General features: G+C 41.8%; 1 protein-coding gene across 5 annotated transcripts in view; it reads right to left on the bottom strand.

Moving 5' to 3' along the window:
• Positions 1-6,678: 6,678 nt before the first annotated feature.
• Positions 6,679-21,089, bottom strand: part of cdin1 (CDAN1 interacting nuclease 1) — a 50,539-nt gene continuing 36,128 nt past the window's right edge. For 4 of the 5 annotated variants that reach the window (XM_005477178.2, XM_005477177.4, XM_025901079.1 and 1 more), the window contains one exon: positions 6,679-8,141. In XM_005477178.2, the coding sequence (XP_005477235.1) occupies positions 7,973-8,141 (169 nt within the window). In that variant the 3' untranslated portion in view covers positions 6,679-7,972. Of the gene's footprint in view, positions 8,142-8,168; positions 9,111-21,089 lie in introns of those variants that run through there. The other variant, XM_025901078.1, reaches the window with a different exon arrangement.

The raw sequence follows: 21,089 nt of genomic DNA on the forward strand, positions 1-21,089 counted from the left end.
GAATACAGGGGAGGCAAGAAACGCTAACTTGTTCCCTGTTAGCAGGGAAGCTTCAGTGATGAAAAGCAATAGCTGGTGTCAAGAACTTTTTTAGCACGTCACTACAGCTGGTGGGAATAAATAGTCAACTGAAGAGGAGGGGTTGGGTGGGGGGTGCAAGCCGTGACATAAGGGTATTTGGGTATGTGGCCACAGGGAGCTTTCATATCTCCTCTACACAATAAAAGCCTTGTGTTCAACTGTCTTACAAGTTCAACTTTGTTTCACAACAAGGAGTGTAAACTGTTGTCAATATTCAGATAGCCTTCATCTACCAATAATGACAGGCAGCCGGCTTTCTATCTTATCTGTGGGCCAGGTAGCGCCATACCTGAGGGGAATAACTGCTGCGATAAAGAGTGCCTGAGCCAATAGAAAGGCTCTTGTCTGTCTGTGAGGAGTTAATGGAGAACGCCACTGGAGACAGGAAGTCCTCAGAAAGTGAAAAGCACTTTATTGCACACCTGAATGGCCTGGAATAGGGTTTCCCTCAAACCCAATGGGAAAACCACATTACAGGTCTTTACACAGGGTCATTACAACAGGGCAGTGGAGTTCAAGTGATCCATTGCATTTGAATGACAACATCACATCGCTCTATTCATTCTTCCCTCTTGTGTGACCTGATGATGATCCCTGTGGGATTGGGATGTTGTCAGTGGAGTGATGTGCTGAAGTTACAGTAGAGCATGTGCAAGATTTGGCCCACGCAAGTGCGCATAAAAACTCACTCCAGCACACATGCGGCCCTCATCCCTTTATCACTAACTGTGAGTCAAGACCGTTGAGGTGATGTGGTTTTCTTGTATCAACAGGTTCCTGGTCCCATAAGCCACAGTACACTGCAACGTGACATCATCAGGCCTCTAAAACTGAATTGCAACATCGATCCCTCCCAGGCTGACCTCCCATAAGTCAAAGGCAGACAATGTGAGACGTGTGTTTAGATGGAAGTGTATATTTACCTGCCAGTGGGAACTCAAGGACATGGCTCCAGCAAGGTTATATCCAGCCACATCGTGGAGTGTTTTGGGGTGAAAATGAGTTGTAAAAATGACAAATGGCCTACAATTCTCTAACTGAAGCAGCACTGCAGTTGGCACTGTGTTTTAAGCAAAACAGTTAATTGCTCAGTGCAGCAAAGGCTCGATGAAACACTCATAAAACATCACAAAAAAAAGCCAGTGCCTTCTTCTGTTCTTGTCTTCACCGGGCAAATGACTGCTTCCATCCCTGCTCTTCATAATTTCCCAGCGCAAAAATATTATGTTGCCTGTGGCAACAATTCAATAAAATACCCAATCACATCTGTTCTTTCATATATTTCCCAAATTAAGCTAAGTCTGTACATAATAGAGAAGTCTTCTCATCTGTGTGCTAGGATTTCAAGCCAGGATTTACTGCAGGGTGATAAATGACAATAAGGCTTGTTTTGACAAATGCAATGCTACTTTTGAATGAGCGAGGGGTTGGCACAGTGTGCAGGGCCAGACCCACTGTTATCAGCTGGATTAGTGGCTCTGATTATGCCCTGGAAGCTTTTGCTCTCAGCACCAATCAAAACCTGCGGTCCGTGCATCCCATAATAGCCACGTTCATCCGTACAGTAGCCCCACCTCCTCCCAAGTGCACTTATTTCATAATAACAAGCTTGCCACAGCTCTCATCAGGCCATAATGCTCACAAACAGAAGACAAGGGAGAGGGTGAGCCAAGGTTGTTTTGACTGAATCATTTTTTTCTCTCCACCTCATGCAACTAACCTTTTTTCCCCTGACTAGCTCTAGTCGTATTTTCCGACCACGCGGCTCTAATCTTTTAGGATGTCACTTGTGATCATACATCTACTGCTGCCTTTCTGCTGTCTGTTCCTCTTCTACCTTTCCTCTACCCTGCTGTTTTCCTCACCCCTGCCCATCACCATGCTGCCCTGAACCTGATTTTGGGGTTGTTACCGGGCTTCCTCTGGACCCTCGCTGTGATCAGGAGATATCACAGTTTCTGGGTCACTTCTGTCACAAACCAAATGCCATTCAGGGGGGGCTGACCTTTCTAGTGGCTGATGCTGGAGCAGGCATACTCCATGCGGGTTGTCACCCCTGTGGTTCCAACCACAAACGCACACTCGGTTGTATTCCCGTTATCTCTTTTATTCATTGCTATACATGTTAAAACAATAGGCATGAATGTAGCCGGAACAAAAATAGCTGATGTATGACATCTTGGCTAAGCTCAGGACTGTGACAGGCCTAAGTGCTGGCTGCAGACACATGGTATATCAGATCTCAGTAGAAGGAACTCCAGATATGCTTCCTGGATTTATTTGAATGCAGCGGGTTATGCAGCCACTGTTTTCACAAATGGGAGCTTAGCTTTAAATGGAATACCTCAATCAGCAAGAAGCCAAGTCAACACCTTTTTTCTTTAAAATACTGTTGCATACCATTTCTATTGCCAAGCTGTTAATTTCAACTAAGAGCATGTTGAGTTGGTCATTTAAAGCTACTGGCCAGACCTTGGCTGCATGTGATCTTTGATTTTTGCAGGCAGTGCAGAGCTTTAAAATTTTGTTGTTGTTTGTTTTTTTTTTTAAAGCTCTCGTCCGTGTCTTGTCCCATAAAGCCAATGAGTCATAGGAAACTAAATTATCCTCCCCCACCCCTCAGAGTGGATTTATCTGTCATAGTTGTTCAGTTTCCCTCAAACATACCATCTGTCCTCCATCTTGTCAATCAAAAATCCACCGCGTTGCCATTTAAAATCCCCCCAACCATTTTTCTCATGATCCATTGTTGTTTTTAAATAACAGCCTCTGATTAGCGGGTAGAGCTTCCTAAAAATAAAAATGAAGTCTGTTCGCGTCTTCCTCGGCTCAGAGAAGAGAGGCCGCTTTTTCCCAGTGCTGTTATTCAAGCCCTCACAACAACAAAAAATAAATAAAAAATGTAAAATCTTTTTTGTTGTTGTTGTTTTCTTTTTTTTCTCTTTTTTTTTTTACATTTCATACTGACTGTTTGGACTCTTCCTGGATATAATTTTATTTATTTCCATGCTGTGATGTCTGGCTGGCTGAGGGAGGCTGAGAGGATCCTTACTAAAAGCACTACGCTGCCTGCGGCAGAAACAGGCCAGAGCTCTCTTCACATAAATAACACAGGAGCGTGGAGAAAGTCCTTTTGGTGGTCTGCTAGAGGGATAGAACCAGCTCTTCCAGGTTCTGTCCTTTTTTCATTCTCTGTGTCTCAGTGGTCTATCTATGAGCTTGGATGAAGAAGCATAAAACAGCAGGATCTGGAAGAGATTGGGCCAAGATGTACATCTGAGTGGATAGTGGACTTCCAATAGCCTGCAGGCTGAGACCAGACAGAGTGGATGCTGTGAACTGCATCAAACTAATCTGACACATGGGACTCACAGATTTAAAAACTGCAACCAGTATTATAATAAGGAGGGAAAGGTGTAACTAAATCACCTTGCACATCATTTCTTTTTAATGTTGCAAAAGCAAAAAATGATGAATAATATGATCTCAATTTTCATCTTAAACTTTTTATTAGCTTGTGCATATATTGTATTCCGGTTTTTAAACTTTTGAGGTTTCCACATTTTATGGTCTTCTCATAATGCATTTAATTATTTTTTTTTAGTGTGTTGAGAGCATTAAGTGTGTTTTGTTAATTTATTAAAAGAAAAAAAAAATCATCTTTATTAGGTATTCAGATTCTTTGCTCAGTGCTTGATTAAAGCACCACTGGAAGCATCTGCAGCCACCATTCTTCGTGGGAAAGATCTTACAAACTTGGAATCTCTTTTCTCCCTTTCTTGACAGAATTGTTTAAGGTCAGTTATGTTGGGTTGGGAGTGCAGCCATTTCCAGGTCTATTAATGCTCCTTTGGGGTTCAGGTGCAGACTCTGGCTGGACCGCTTCAGGACTTTCACACAGTTTCCCCAAAACCACTGCTGTGTTTTCTCGCTGCTATGCTTTGGGTCATCTTCTTGAAATGAAACTTTTGGTAACCTGAGATCCTGAGCACTCGGGATCGAGCTATATATTTCGGTGTCCCTGTTTCCCTCTATCGTGACTAGTCGCTCATAGCACACTTCCACCACTACTGTGTTTGAGTGTAAGATGATATTAATGAGGTTATGCTCAGTGGCCTGTCTTCTCTATGCCATTGAGAACTGAGAACAGATAGATCAAAATTTGTTTCATGGTGTGGAAGTCGAACTGCCTTTTGGCAAATCTGGGAACACAACGTCTGCTGGCCTAGCCTCTGAGGGAAACGGTTTTATCCTTTGATCATTGTTTATAAATGCAAAAAACATTTTACAAAAGCTAATAAAAAGTAATACCAGTGTAAATAACTGATGGTTTTTGCATGGATTTTTACAAATGCCATCCCTTTTACTTTTCACATATCCGCTATGAAAGCAAAACCTGCTCAAATGTGACTAGTCAATAGCCCCTGGACTACCAGAAAACTTCCTGAACTATCTTGGCATTTACCTACAGATTCTACATATTCATATGCAGAATCTCATCCTGGTGATTATCTTTTAGAAAACTCCCAGTGGGCTGTCATGTGTCTTTCAGTGAAGCATGGATTTCATTATGCCACTCTACCACAAAGCCATAATTGATAAAGTGCTGCACTGAGAGCTGTTCTTCACTAAGCTACTCCCATCTTCAAAAAGCAAATGGGTGGAAAGGTCTGGGGAGACTGTTGGTGGTTGCAAACTTCTTCCACCGAGCTTCTGGGCACTTGACATAGTCATGTCACATATTTCTATGGCAAATTGCTCTACACACTTTAGAATGTATCACCCCATTGATAATTCTTTGGATCACTTGGCTCTCACTCTGACACACACAGTCCACTGGGGGACTTTATACAAACAGGTGTGCTTTTCATTTTGGTGAATTAGAGCTCTGTGAGGCATAGGTGGATTCCAGTCAGGTTTAGGAGCATCTCAAAGACCCCTCATAGAGGCTGGATGTATTACAGTTCCAGGGTTTTACTATGCTAATGGAGTATTTTTGTCTTTTATTTTCACAAATTAACAAATTACTTTGAAAACTTCGTATTACCTTACCTTGGAGTACAGGAAGAAGAGACCTCCCGCCCCAAATAAACAAGTAACTAGTAACTATAAATTTTTAATTTTAAGAAAATTTGGAAACTTACAAATCATGGATAACTTTTTGACTATATATTGTTAATGTTTTTTTCCAGTGAAAAAATAAAGACTGTGTAGTTTTGTTTTTGCTGTATGCCACTTGAGGATCAAATTTCTCCAGAACACGGGTGTTACCAGCCCCTGGAAGTGACCTCTCCAAACTGGCCTTATTTGGAGAGCACTCGAGTGCCCCATTGTTGTGACAGGAACAATGAGTCTAACCGGGGTGGGAGAGAAAACACAAAATACAGACGTCTGGCTCTTAAAAATCATCAGATGGAAGCTATTTTTTCTATATTTGCATTCACATCATGGAAATCTGGTCACCTGACACTGATGCCGTGGCTCGCCTTTGAAGTCCGTTTAAAAAAAGCTTTATTTAGTGCACATTGTGTGCAGAACCTAATTTATAGGAGCTGACCCTGGCTACTCTTTTGTGCAACAACCACCTTGGAAAACAATGGCAGGAAGGCTTGAAACTTGAGAGGAACTGAATCTGCTCTTTTCCATTTTTTTTCTGCTCTTATTGAATGGAGAATTTTCCCTCCCTTAGTAAAATAGCTCTGTTTTTTTTGTCCAACAGGAGCCATAAAGTGATGTCTAAGCATACCATGACCAGGCATTCGCGCAGAGTTTAACTGGACACATGGGGACAGTTGTTTTGTACCACAGTGTGCAGAGGAGCGGGGGGGCACAGAGGAAGCCATGGACGCCTGGCGACCCAGTGGTGACCCAGTGGCCTCCTCATGGAGGGGATCAGGGCCTAGATAGGGAGTCGGCTTAAGGTTAGAGGTTTAAGGGTAACAAATCAAGCAGCACTTTAATGGCATTTAACCCCCACATACCATATCTCTCTAACTGTTTGAACAGTGCATAAATGCAGGGCAAACATAGGAACACATATTTCTGTTTCATATGGGGAAGTTGTCTTAAATAACAGAAAAGGAGGCGGTCAGATTTGGTGATTAATAGACTGAAGACAAAAGCTTTCCACTAACTTTGCACCTGAGGTCTGTTTTGACTCATTTCTATGCACAAGAACACGTGAAGCCTGCAGTTTGAAAGCACGCTATGAAAAAAAATAGTTCTTTGTGAGTGTACTTTCTGAGGTGACAGCAGGTTCTTCACCCTTTCACTTTCTTTCCTCTTATCGTTTTGTGTGCCATAAAGAAAGGGGCAGGACAGGGACCCCCTATAGGCAGTGCATATCTGCCTCTAAAGCCATCACTCAACTTTATGTTCACTTCTGGTTCTCCTAGCCCGGCTGTGTTTCTTCCATTAGTATCCACTCATAAAATGTACTACGGTTATAAAGATGTGCAATAGACGACTACTAGACAGTCACTTACCTTTACATGGTAATCAGGTGTTTCTATGTACCTGTCTTTTACCTCACTTACCTAAACGTGCCTGATATATAAAGTTTATGATTTTGACAGTAACATGGGAACATATTAAAAATAGTTTACCAAACACATTTATTAATATTTACATGTACAAAATAACACATGCAAGTACAGTAGTTTTACTTTAAATTGTTACAGGTTAAATGTGGGACAGAATGTAACAAATGCTGATTCTAATAGTCTTCTCTTTTTATTTATTTTTTATTACTGTGAAACAAGTAAAAAAGCTCCTGGTTTTGATATTTTACTAAGTAAACACACTGGTCAAGCAAACGTAGGTTCACAAATGCGAGGATAAGCTCTTCTCTTATTTTATATCCTTTTAAAGTGAATACTGTTAGGCTACCAGTCTCACATTACTCCCAATTTCAGTATGGCTTCGCTTTAGGCAAACTGTCATGACTATGCTCATGATTTTATGACATTATGCAGAGAAAATTATTAATACATTCAATGTAAAAAAACAGAAAATTATTCAATTTTGATCACTGCTATTGGAAATTCTATCAATAAATGTAACTCTACAGTCAAGATGAAGCCAACAAACGTCAAAAAAAAAAAAATTCCTTTTGTGTAATCGTATCAAAATTTGCGCTTAATTAGGTTAGTGGAACTTTGTTTTGAATTGTGGTTGCACAGTTAAGAAATAAACACTGACAGCAGCATGAACAGTTCTGTCAAGCATATGTGCTACCAAAAAAACAAAAGATTTTATAATATGAAAAGGGTCACTGAGGGGCCAGCCTTAATCAGAAACTATCCTGTTTATCCCGCTGGAGAGTGACTGAGAGGGCACTGAGTGACGCAGGTGAGAGACAGGCGTCACCCAGCCCCTAGACCGCACCTCTCTTATCTGCCTATGGAACGGAGGAGGAAGGAGTGACAAAGGCCAGGGCCTGAGCGTGATAAGGAAGGGCCTTATGTCCTGCTTCGGCCCTGGCTTGCTCCGTAGCCTCCAGTGCAAGAGGCCATCCAAGGGCCAGGTGTTGACCACGACCAGAACAGCCTCCCAGATCATGTTTTTCATTCACAGGTATGAATATGAGTGACGTCAGATATATAGAGAATGCTGGTGTGCATTTACATGCGGCCGCTTTGGAGCAGTGAATGAGAGGAAGAAAGGGAGGGAGAGAGCGAGAGAGAGAGAGAATGAGGGTCAGGTGAAGTTCAGGGCAGATTTTTTGCCAGTAGTCTCACACTGCAGGAAAGCCAAATTGCTTCCGGATCTAGGTATCCACCCCTGCATATTTCAGTGTTCGTACCCTTCCCACCTCCTTGTTGTCATCCCTCTTTCCTCCCATTCATTCTCTCATCTGTACTTTGGTTTTACTCTTGCTTCTGATCTTTTCTCATTCTTTGTCTTTGTTCTGGCTCTCAGGTGATCGGTCTTGTTGCGTGGCATGGCACAGGGTGACAATGTCTGTGGGGAAGCAGTCTTTGAGTAGGATACCTCTGTCTCTCTGGCAATCCAGCTCTCCAATAAAGCCATACCAGTAGATCACAAGGCCTGGACCAAACCTGCAGTGCACGAAAACAAAACAAAACAAACTGTTAGTACATTGCCGCTGTTGTTTTCAAGAGTTCTCAGTGTGCAAATACGGAGTTACACTTTCAAATTCATATCTGAAAATGCTGTTGACTTTGGATACGAAATACAGAAAACATCGGGAAAAAGTTAGTAAAGAGATAGAAAGATGGGACACTAGTGAGATGGATCTACGAGAGATAAGATGGCTTAGGTATTTTTCCTTTGATCACATCCAGGAAATTTGCGCTGAATCAAACAAAAACACCGCCAGGAAGATAAATATCTTTCTGACAGGGTGATACACACTCAATCACATTACAATGGCAGTGAAATAACAATAATCTATGAAATAACAAAGCACTACAGCAAGGCCTCCGGATCCTGACATCAGAAGCTTTTGGCACAGAGAGAGCACGCAGAGTTCAACACACTGCATATGGTGGTTAATGTTAGCTAGTCAAACAGCATCCAGCTGTTTCATTTACGTTCATTTTGAGGGCAAAAGCAATCTGCACTGCGGTGCCTAATGGCAATAAAGATTGACTTTCCGAGCAAATGTGAGCTCAAATTAGGAGTGTTTAGATATAGGATGTTTTTGTTTATTTCCTTGTAGAACCTGTAGCAACTTTATCCCTAAAGATGTGCTGAAAGATGCAGTAACGTTTTAAACAGAGGAACTCGTCACTCGGAATGCGCAACTACATTTCACTATTTCTCTTCAAAAAGGAAATAAAGCAGCGTTCAAGATATTTATTAACCCCCAAAGAGCCACCAGTGGCCCCTCTCTTCTTTGAACCTTAGCTGCCACGCATAAAGACGTGTCACAGTTGAACTCTTGAGTGGAGAGTAGTGTAGCTGCTAGATGCTAGAGCAGATTCAGGGGGCTGCCATCCTTGGCTCTTCATCCTTGGACAGTTAACGCTGTTGTGGGGCCTCTGGAGGCCAAGACAGGAAGCTAGCTAAAGGGCCACAGAGAGCAGTACAAGTTCAGTTTCAAGGTAAAGTTCATAAAAATTTTTGACATTTTGGTTAGATTATAAGAACTATTATAGATGCTATATTTACAGAAATCTGTAGTTGGCAATTTAAGAATTTACTATAAACACAGAGATTGCATTGTGACCTCAGAAATAATAAATTCTCAGCCTTTGTTCTTTTGCCAGCTGTTACATATGTCTTGTTGTAATGACTGGCCTCGAGGCAGTGCGCATGCTACATACAGTTCCCGTGTACAGACAGACACATGCACATGAAGATATGTGCACCTCCTTCTAAGCGGTAGTGTACATGCTCCTACACCCCATCCCTGCATTCTGCGTTTTACAGTGCGTGATTTACGGTGCTGTATCTGTGAGCAAACAGGCCAAAGCTAACAGCCCCGAAGAAAGCCTGCAGATGCACGCTCTAAGTTCACCACAGTGTCACACACATAGCTCACCCTCTCAACACTGCACAAAACTCAAACCCTCAAATTCTCATCATTTCCACGCTCCACTGCTGCACATGGCTGTCAACTCTTAATATGGAAATGTTTTGGAAACAAAACCTAAACATTTACATTAGGTGGCTTCAGAAAAGGGCTTATGTGCTTCTTTTTATTCTGCCGCCGTTCTCTATGTATTTCCTGTGTTCTGGATGTATGCGTGTGTTTGGGGAGGGGGAAAAGCGTAGAACGGGCAGACTGGTCGGCACACACTGGAAAGAGGCAACCTTCTGAAAAGGTTAAAACTGTACATCAACAGATAAGGCAGCCGTGCACGATTCATCATGTCCCAGGTCTGTCAAGGGAGGCTGAGTACAAATTGAAACAAGCAAAATTATAAACACTGGGGAGCCATGTCACCAAGGCCTTTCCATACCGTAAAGAAAATAAATGGAGTTTGAATCCTTCTCAGGATTAATACAAGTCAATACTACAGGGACCTTGAGGTAAAAATCTTGGACTGGGAATAGTAACAATAACACTGAAGGGGGAAGGGAACGGTCAGGGGGTCAAGACAAAGTCTGATGGATACAGCATGATTTTCTTGCGAAAAAGTCTAAAACTAAGTAGAAAGCAAGTAAAAATACACAGCAGGGTGCTTTAGGCACTACTACTGCATATATATAATTCCTCTGAAGTTTGTGTGTTGGAACGCCGGAGGAAGTGAGTGGAAGTTCAGTTTAAATTTGTAGGCAAATTATGGTTTATTATGTGGGCTGGCTCATTTTAACCTGGCATGTGCTTATTACGCACACCACCTCGAAGTCAGAGTCAACCATCTTCCAATAAACACCTCGCTATGTAACGAGTTGGTGAAATTGTTTGTGAAATGTAGCTAATTTCAGCAAGAGGGCCACTTGACGAGCCTGGGCGTGGATTGCGGGCTGCCAGCCGTGCTTTCGTTAGTGTTAATGAGCTGCTGGTGGTCGCATTTTAAAGCAGGTGCCAAGCAGCTTACTACAACAGCTTAATGAGAGCAAGGCAGGAAGAAAAAAAAAAAAAAAAAAAACATGAATGGAGAGGAGGGAGTGTTATTAGTATCTGCCTGTGCGCACACACAACATGCCGTGAAGCCAGCAATACGGAACGTCTGAATCATAAACACATGCATAAAAATATACCAACTCTACTCTTCAAATAATTTGCAGACTTATTTCTTGATTTTGGGTCTTGCTTTTCTCATTTTGGTGGGGAAATGAAAGCATGGCTGAAAGCCCATAATCCATGCATGGGAGGTCAGGCAGTGTACCCTTTTAAAAAATCTCTGAGTTGAACATTTCTGCTCAACACGCACATCAAGGTTAACTTCCTTTGCTACATTTGGTGAGAAAAAAAAAAGAAGCTTCAAGCACTTCTTCCAAAGTACATTACACGACATGACGAATTATCAATAAAATTGAGATGAATTTACGCTCGACTTTAAAACGCCCTCACTTCATTTTACACACCGCACAGGTCCACTTTAAACAAACACCCCAGCAATGATTTAGACAGTGCAAGCCTTCACCTGAGGGTGAAGTCTATGTCTCTGAGGTCTCTCCACAAAGACCTCTTTGTTTTCAGCATCCATACATCAGGTCACAAGGTAGGCAGCTAAAGCACCGCCAAACATTAGTGTTAGTCAGTCTTTTCTCAGTTTTCCCAAATGCCGTAATGGAACCCGCTCAACTTCTTTTAAGACAAAAAGCATTCAGACTGATTGTGAGAGAAGTACAGAGGCATAAAAATGTCTGTGTTGAAGTCTGAAGAACTGCGTACGTAGTAAAAGACAGAGAATAAATGTGTAAAAATAAGACTATTCTTTTGAGATCCCTTTGATAGATGTCCACCTATCAAAGAATTCTAAGAGTTTTCTTTATAAAAAAACAAAAACGAGGTCAGATACTGGTGGTGTGATGTGTTATTATTTGCGAAAATTTACAGGGAAGGCAGTGACCCAGAGCCTGCATGTCAGCAGGTGATACAGTTTTGCATGTATACTGTACCCAGCTTGTGTATCTTAATGACTTTGTAGTGCATTTTGCTGCAATTCAGCCAGACTGATGATGAAGACACCCCTGACAAGTAAAACTGCTGTGCACAAGTAGGATATTTTAAGGCTGGTTCTACCCAGAGGGGCGTCCTCGAACAGCGAGGTAAATAATCCCTTGCTACAAACTATACATCCGTCTGTCCATAAATAACAGGGATTGAATGGAAGAGTTAACCTCCCGCAGACAAGTTATTAACATGACCATAGCTAAGAATAGTAAACATCGTTTTTTTACTTTCTCCACCCCCTACTTTGTCTCAGTGAGCGGGGAAAAAACTTAATTCAACTTAGGTACGCAAAACACAATTACAAAGCAACCGCAGCACACGATTGTACATTATTATCACCCAAACCTACGCAAGCGTCGTAATTAGAGAAGAATGCGGTTAATCTTTGTCGCCTGTGAAGAGTATGTCATATTCATATGCATGTGTAGTTTTTAAGCTAGAGGTGTGGAGGTGGAATGTGTAAGTATGAGAGTATGAGAGATGTGGGAGGTCAGGTCGACTCAGTGTGTTGTCAGTTTTATGTTGCAGTAGGAGCTAATTTATGCTCACTAATGCAAGATAACAATACCAAAACAGAGACAAGAGGATTCCAGAGCTTTACTTGGTAAACACAGCAACCACTTCTGGAGCAGGATGTAGTCCGAGCCCTTTAAGGGATCACAAAATTAGTTGATGGTCAACCCGATTCAGCTTTAGCAACATTTCAGTCCCGTCCTACAAATGCAAAAGGTGAACTTTGTGCTCATTAACTATAAATGTAAAATAGGCAAAATAATATACTAATATTTTATATTTTCAATTCACCAATAATGCTACTAAAAGATTATATGGACAAATGGTTCAGCAATTTGAGAACAATGTGTAATACTGCAAAGAATTTGGAAATTTTAAGATTCTGGAGAGATTTTTGCACATTAAAAACTAAGGTTAGACCTTTTTCTATATGATAAACAGAGAAAACTGCTTTTTTTTTTTAAACATATGCATCCATAATTGTAAAATGTTTTTTTCCCTCCTGTTAATTATTTGATCAGTTATCACTTTCTGACTTCAAATTTCCCACAAGCTCCTATCACCACAGCCACTTTCTCACAATAACCAAAACCTTATCACCGGTCAGATACACAATCTGACATCCGACTGATACCTTGACTAACACATGATTATGTGAGTGAGCAAATAAGCATTAACCTTATATTTATTTGCTGGCTCAATAGTAACTTACAGATATCCAGCTTAATTACATTTGGTCCCAGTTAGAAACCATTCGCTCAATATCATGCTTCCAAAACATCCTCCAGCTGAAGGGAGGAGACTTAATCAGTGTTTTGAACTCGTTAAGTCCCTTAACTGAGCATGTCGCCTACCGCATTAGCAACACATATCTGAGAAACAAGTGTGCACTGTGTGTGTAATGTGTGCGGGTTCCCTCTCAGATCTACAGTGTCACGGTCCAACACGCTTTGACACACTCTGGTCTGCATTGAATGTGAAGCAAAACTAAACAAGGTGTGGTCTGGCTCTAGCTTTGTCTTTCCAGTGTTCAGAATTTGGCCCAAGCAGCACAGAGTACACTACATACAACAAAGCGGCCTAATGACGACAGCTTTGTGGTGGCACCATAATCATAAAAAAAACCCAAAACTTGTCCTTCATACAAAAGCGTCCTGTGTGTTAGTGTTTTGCAAAAAGGATTGTTTTGAACAGGCTTGTTAACATAAATGCAAGAAAAAGAAATGTCCGTCTCGGTCTCTCCGGCTTTTAAAGTGTTAACGTCCAGGAACTGGGAGCACACCTGATCTTTTTTTCTTTGTTCGTGGATATCGACTCCTCACACTCCTTAATGACACTGTACATCATGAAAATGGCTTGATCTCTTCAGTTATGACACACTGAGTGGATATTCATTAACAGTTAATGCTAATATTAATGAATTCTTTCATGGTGATGACAGCACATAGTGACTCTACCGTATTGAACTGAAATCTTGAGTGGGTAGTAATTTTGTCTGGGAATCTTGATTTATATAAACACATTTTAAATGTAGTTATAAGAACAAACAAAATAGCGGCGCTCACGGATGAATATACTTAATGTTTTAGCAAACACGTTTCAGCTACAAGCTGTCATGTGTAATGCCAGTGAAGCTGATGCCGGCTTATAGCTAGAATAAGTTTGTTTTACCTTTTAACAATGGGTATACTTATCAGTGAGTGCCAGTATTTTGTTTGTTATCGGTTTTAATCAAGTTCCTATACATGTTTAAGATAATCTAAGTAAAAAGATGATTTAAAAAAATAAACATCTGAGGTTTTCCCTTTTTATAGATAATGCTCCAAGTTCTAAAAACTAAACATTGACCATAGTGCTAATTTGGAGATCGGTTTAAAGTCCCTCGGGCCTTTGATGAGTCCTCGTGTCTATGAGTTCTGCCTAGAGACAAGAAGCTCCCCATGGTAGTGGGCAAGAGGGCTGGGGGCTGGGAGGCTGTGCAGACAGAGAAAACCACATCGTCAAGGGGATACATGCTCCTTTAACCTGTTATTGTGAACTCCCAGCAGCCCTGGCCGATAATTGCCACCTGTCCCTGGGGAAACAGTCAAAGACAAGCATTGGGACAGCCATTTTTTTTTTTTTTGACCATTGCTCCTCATGCCACACAGATCTGGACCTAATCCTGCCCTTAACCCCTGTGGCTAATGTGTCTTCAATTTAGGATGATCCCCCACTACAGGCACAGCCCCTAATCAACAACATTTTGTACTGTAACCCTATCCACCCTTGCTAGGGCAGCATCAGTCTGACCGGGCGCCGGCACATCTAATGCGTCCAGCGGAGGAACAATGTCATGCGTGTGTATACGGTACTTATGGATATCATGTTTGCATATGAGGTCATGGGATGTGTGCCATGCACTCAGCTGTTTTTTAATCGACATAAGCTGTTGAAATAAAACATTTAACATCCACATGCAACTGTACTTAAAAACACTGAAACACAAACAAGTTGCATGAAATATGTAATATGTAAGCCACAAGTATATATTTTAAATGAGACTGTAAATTCTTATGGCTGCTCCTCATTGTTCTTCCATTCTGAAAAAGGCATGCTATCCATTGGCCCAAGGTCTCCATCAGGTTCAAGAATAAGTACTTCATTGTAAATTCTGGTACCAGTTCAGTGAATCAAAAGTCATGGAAAGGCAGGTGTGAATGTTTGTTGTGTAGGCCTCTTGGCCTCTGCGTCCATGAGTACAACCCTGCCCCAAAATTAGAGTGTGGTCTCTAATGTCTCCCTGTGAGAGAAAGAGGCCTGGCTTTCGTCCAAGTCAGCACCTTTGGAAGTGCAGTCGTGTTACCACCACTAAATCAACATGTCAGCGCCCAGCCCAATGAACTTCTTCACCCAAACTCCACTGCTTACAGCGACCCCACACACCTAATGAATTGGTGTGAATGCCTATCTGTCTGCTAAAATGAAATGGGGAAAGGAGATATGAGGAGTACAAGGGTGGGAAAAAAGTAGATTTGTCTCTCAGGTGTTACAAAAAATATTTGCAGTTAGGAAAAATTATTATTGCTGTCCTGTACTCAGTCAGAAAACTACTGTAGCAAACCAGCCAGCGCCAGGTTACCGTAGCCCCGGCATCAACCTTGGCTTCTGTGTCCAAAATGGAACTGTCCCACTTTAGGGGGGCAAGTGTGGAGAGGGATGCAGGCGAAGGGCCACAGAAATCTGTGTGCTTACTCGGCAGTCTGTTTACATTCCTGAGGGTAATTTTAGCCCCTGGGGGGAGTAAAGCAGGGGGGGCCGACATGTTGTTGGGGCTTGTCAGTGTTCCACGGGCCAGCCGGCACAGTGGCGGCACCTGGACATCTGGGTGGTAAATATACAAATACACACAGATATACCTCCTGCAGAAAAACCACTGGATACCTGCTTGCATCACTTATCAAGGTTAAGGTTATTATTAGGAAATCCTAAAGGTGAAGTTGCATCTTCCACACAATATCAATAGCTGCTTTGTAAAATCAACGAGGCCTTCTGAAAACCACAGGACTAACCAACAGGCCCAACACAGCAGAGTGCCATTAGTTTTGGACAACACAGGATATCCCCGGTGTTTTTACTGACAATCTGGGGTGCAAATCTAATTTCACTGTAGTTTTAAAAAATTTGCTAAGCAAACAAAACAATAATCCTAGCTCAAGAATAGCTTAGGGCTTCTGTGTGCCTGTCGGGATTTGTCTTTTTATTACTCCCAGCCCACAGTGTCCCTTCAAAGTGAAAGAAAGCAAAAAGTCCATGCCTTTGCTGTGTTTGTGTGTCAATGCAAGTGTAAGAGTAGGACAGAGAGATACAGAGAAGGAGGGAGGGAAAGCGAGACTCTGAGCTTATCGAAACTAATTAGGCAAGGGATCAGGATGGAAGTTAAATACTGGGCTACATGTAATGAAAGAAGCAGAGTGGGGGACATCTAGGGGTCAAGCCCACACCAAACAGTGGTCCTCAGGCAATCTGGTATTGATTTTCACTCGTTTGGGGATGAATGTGGATGGGAGGGAGGGAGACGGGGAGAGGCAGTAGGGCAGTCTAAGGGTCTCGTGAGTTGTCAACTTGACAGTTTAACCCCTTTTGGAGAAGAACAAACAAACAGAGGGGATCTCTTGGGCTGACAGCGTTGATCTGTCATAGCGATGACACTGCAAAGCCCCACAGAATGGCCACACAGGAGAGGCGAGTGAGGAGGAAAAAAAGGAGGGAGGGTGAGCTGATACAGATATGCACAGGCACATTCCTTAAGACTCAGAAGATAGGACTGTGCTCTGCTTACCTTGAAATAAAAATTCAGGAGGACAAAAAGGACCATTCAACTGAGTCTTTAGTCTGGGTTCAATTTAATTTTATGAAAATCAAAAATAAATACAGTAACTTATCAACTAAATACTTCTGTGTATGGTTTTTCTTATAAACCCGTTTATGTTATGACGATGGCAGACCTTAGATCAGACCAAAGTGGAACTTCAGGACCTATTTTGAAAGTATGGATATCCCTGATATAGCAATACTGGTGATGGTCCACAATCACACAGACACTCAGATGTCAGTGCTCGTCTCTTGTCAGTCTGTGAAGGCCGTCACCCTCAAGCACCTTCCCTCTCATGTCCTTAAACACTCGAAGACCCCTTTCACTCTTTCCCTCAGACTACCTCATCGTTTTGTCACATTGCCAAAGGGGACTCCATTACCCTGGCTAACTCTCACTTATACTTAACACACACACACACACACACACACACACACACACACACACACACACACATATACAAAGGATAGTCACAGCTAATGCTGCCCACATCAAATTAGAGAGGCCCCTATTGTCCCTATTATGGCCCGGGAATGCTCCATCATCACGGATGCTACGGGGTCCCTCACTTGTCAGAAGTTGTCAGACAGATAGGGAGACTGGATACACACAGCTGACAGGTAATCTTAATGTCTTCAATTAGCCCAATTAGGCCTGTCATAAACAATTCGATAAGTGTTCAACCAACGCAAACAGATAAACGCACGCACAAGCGCACCAAAATGCACACGCTCACACACCAAGGTCTGCAGGGTATTAATGAGAAGGGTAATGGGTATATCAGTGGACGGTTGACTTGTCTTTTGTTTCAAAGAGGGGTGTGTCCCCATCCTTTGCTCTCAGCTGTGCACTGCTGGCTGCTACCTGGTCAGTTCAAATTGTACCATCTCCTTTCATTAGCACATCGCCGACTGAGAATCTGAAAGGCCGTGACAAAATTCATTTGAGACGAGTGGGAGCAGATTGCCTGAAGCAGGTGCTATAAGGGAGATAAAACAAAAGCAGCACCTTTGTGAGGCTCGGTGTGCGCGTGGCTGTGTGTGTTTTCCATCTGTGTGTGTGTGTGTGTGTGTGTGTGTGTGTGTGTGTGTGTGTGTGTGTGTGTGTGTGTGTGTGTGTGTGTGTGTATCTGAGAGGATTTTCCCTGGTCTTCAAATTCTGTTCTTTTCCTTGCTGTGGTAAATGGGTAATGACACAAAAGTGCTTTTGACAAAAAAGGAAAGGTACCAGAGAGGAATCGGCCCAGCACACTCGGAGCATTTACAAGGCTGTGGTGAAATCTAAATATTATTTGAAGCGTGACTAAACAGGCCAACACCTTTCTGTGCAGAGGATGTGTGCTAGCTAACGCTGTTTGATTTGGTCTCTCCTTTATAATATCTTATCACTGAGCAAAGGTGGCACCCACACTGCATCCTCGCCTTTTGTCCTCTATACGTTTCTTTATCTATTTGCATTCTCTATCAATACAAGTTTCTGCAGGGACGTGGAACATGTTGAAGGGGCTGTGAAGCACAAGCTTATGTTTAAAACAGAGATTCCACAGTTTGCAAACACGAGCGTTGTGCAAAGTTAGCATCAATATTTGAACAAGAACTTCACATCAACACTGCCTTGATCTTATGTGCAGAGGCCTTGAAATGCCCCCCGTCAAGCAAAACTCTGACACTTTCAATGCAGCACTGGTCTCGGGGCATTCAGGGCATTTTTTTTTTATTTAAGGCAAGAAAAGAAATGAACAAAATACAAATGTAACAAAGTTAAAACAAGGCAGTGATCTGAATGGTGAAATCCCAAGGCACATTTTCATTCAAGGAGTCAAACTGGGACATGAAGACAAACCAACTGCTATCAGCAAGATCTGTGATGGACCTTTAACTCTACTTCTGATCCTTAACTCAAGTGACGGCTGGAAAACCATCCGAGGAAAAAAAAAAAAGAAAGAAAGAAAGAGAGAAAGAGAGAAAAGCCTTCACCGGGAAGTTGTAATAGGAAATTGCTCTTGGCAACTATTTGTTCAAGCACCAGATTTTTTTCGTCTTTATGCCAACCCAGTGAGCCCCCATTGGAAAACAGGGCAGGTCCCCCTAATGAGTAATCTATTTCAAAGCAGTCGTGTCTGGGCATGACAGTTTACTGAGAGGCTTGAAGAACTGGTAATTACCAGTGTTACGGGGCAATTAATGCATATTACACTGCGGCACTCATGGCGGTGACTGTCAGCTCCCCAATAAAAATGAGCACTCTTCAGCTAAAGGGTGACATTAATTGGGCCCTTAATGACTATGCAGAGGAACCAAGCCAAATAGGAACAAAACAGGGGACTCGCTCTGACACTAGCAGAGGGCTGGAAATTGGACTAAAAATGAGATTAATTGCTGTTTAGAAAAAAAAGGGGGGAAATGTGGTGAGGGGAAGGGGGAGAAAGAGGTTGGGAATTATAGGGTGCAAAGAGCAAGAACCGTTCATACAGATGACAATTCAATTAATTATTTTATATTGTATTTTCTATACCTTAAGAAGTGCAGACAGGCCTCAGGCCCATTTCAAGGGTTTTGTCTTGATATGGTGCTTATTGCATAAAGAGCTACATAAAAAAAACCTAAAGGCAGCTTCAGATTCCATATGCTCTCGATAAAATAAACATTATCTAAAAATTTCATTCAACCATTTGCACATAACACAAACATAGCAGTCAGGATGTAAACGGGGTTAAAAAAAAACTCTTAAGAAGTAAATATTAAGCATTTCTGGGTTACACACTTTCCTATGAAATATAAGACCTTTAGTATGTCCTTTCACTTAAAACAGTTTTAAAGCCTTAAGCAGAGCTTTCATGAAAAATAAATCAAGTAAATCTACCAAATTGCAGGCCTTCCACCCACAGAAATGTTTGTTTAAAAAGAGATCAAGGATATGGGGAAGACACGAAGTAATTCTGATTAATGTTGCTAAAGCTAGGCACGTACTGAGCACCACCTGAATATGCAAGCCCCAAATCATGAAAATATCAGCATGCAAAACATGCCGTCATTTGCATACATTTTTGATTTTGGATTTCCGTGCTATTTAAATATGCAGTTAGAAATAGTCCAGCACTGCCTCTTGCGCTGTCACGCTGCACACTCACACTGTCATTGGTCCTGATAGAACTCCTCGCTTCAAAGGGAGCTTTGCAATGGAGAAGAGAATGAGCAAATATTTGAATTGCAAAAACACATCATCTTCCAAGGGGAGAAAATTCAAGACAACTTTTTAGAGTTAAAGACACCCCCAACCCCCAGCAAGCTAACCCTCTGCATACAGCACAAAAAAAGTCAACATATTCATAGTGTAAGCACACTCCTCACTAATTTACCATATCCAAATTTGTGTAATGGGATATGACATATTTTAGAGGGGATTGCGGGGAAAAAAAAACTTTAATTTGAGGAGAGAACCATAAAATGTTTAAGCTGCTCCTGTATTTAACTGAAATCCACCATATAAATCCAGGTTCTCAGACAACCTGACATGGGTTTGATTACAGACTGAAGTGTAATTAGCTACTTCAGTTATCCTGTAGAAGGTTGGAGTGAGCAGCACCACCATCCTTGCTAGATATTTCAGCATAACTAAAGAGACCTTTACATTCTACGGGAGTACCTTTCCTCTCAGGATTCAGCACAGCCAGTTTATAGCCATTTACATGCAAGCACTCCAGGAGAATCTCAGTCGCCTTCCAACTTTTGCAGAAGTTAGAGAGAAAGTGCAATAAATAATCTTCGTGACCAATCAATAATATGACTCAGAGCATATTTGAAAGTATGAGTTCCTCACTTGGTTGCCAGAATAAATAGAACATTTAAGCCAAAAGTTACAAGTCTAGAAATGAAGGCCATGAACAACATTAACGGCACTAAATACCCATCATCAGACATCTAAAAAAACACCCCTGCACAGGGGGAAAACACTCATCTCCTCTGTTTATGATTGCAAATGTATATACCACAGGCTGAGAACTACCTTGAATTTTAAATGAGGGAAAATTTAATAGTTTTACACACATACTAAGAAAACAGAATACAAGGGGAATTTCTGTAAGTATGCCTTTATAAGTAAGGCATCAGATTGCTGGTGGGGAAAAAAAATATGCCTACTTTTTTTTTGTAATGTCTGCTTTAAACATAAGACGAATGATTGTGGATTCAGATTTCATACAATAATACGAGGTTTGAATTAGATTTACAATATTAGCTATGTTTTAAATAGCACTTAAATACATTTGAACCAGTAGTCACTGTTGCAAAATGCTACATTTCTGCGATCTCTTAACACGCAGTTAGCTTTAGCCACCCAAGTCCAACCCTCCTGTGGCCTCTGCTCCTTGTGAGCTACAAACCTATGCGTAGACAACTTGGAGACAAGTTTGAACAGAAATCAAACCTGAATGACGGATAGCTTTACTACACAATGACCTCTGTCACTAAGTTCTTGCCCTAAATCAATGTTGGCGATAAGAGCCCTGCGCCAGTGCTCACCTTGGTATGTTCAGCAGCAGGCCTTATC

Source organism: Oreochromis niloticus, linkage group LG19 (genome assembly GCF_001858045.2).
Source record: "Oreochromis niloticus isolate F11D_XX linkage group LG19, O_niloticus_UMD_NMBU, whole genome shotgun sequence".
Classification (NCBI taxonomy): domain Eukaryota; kingdom Metazoa; phylum Chordata; class Actinopteri; order Cichliformes; family Cichlidae; genus Oreochromis; species Oreochromis niloticus.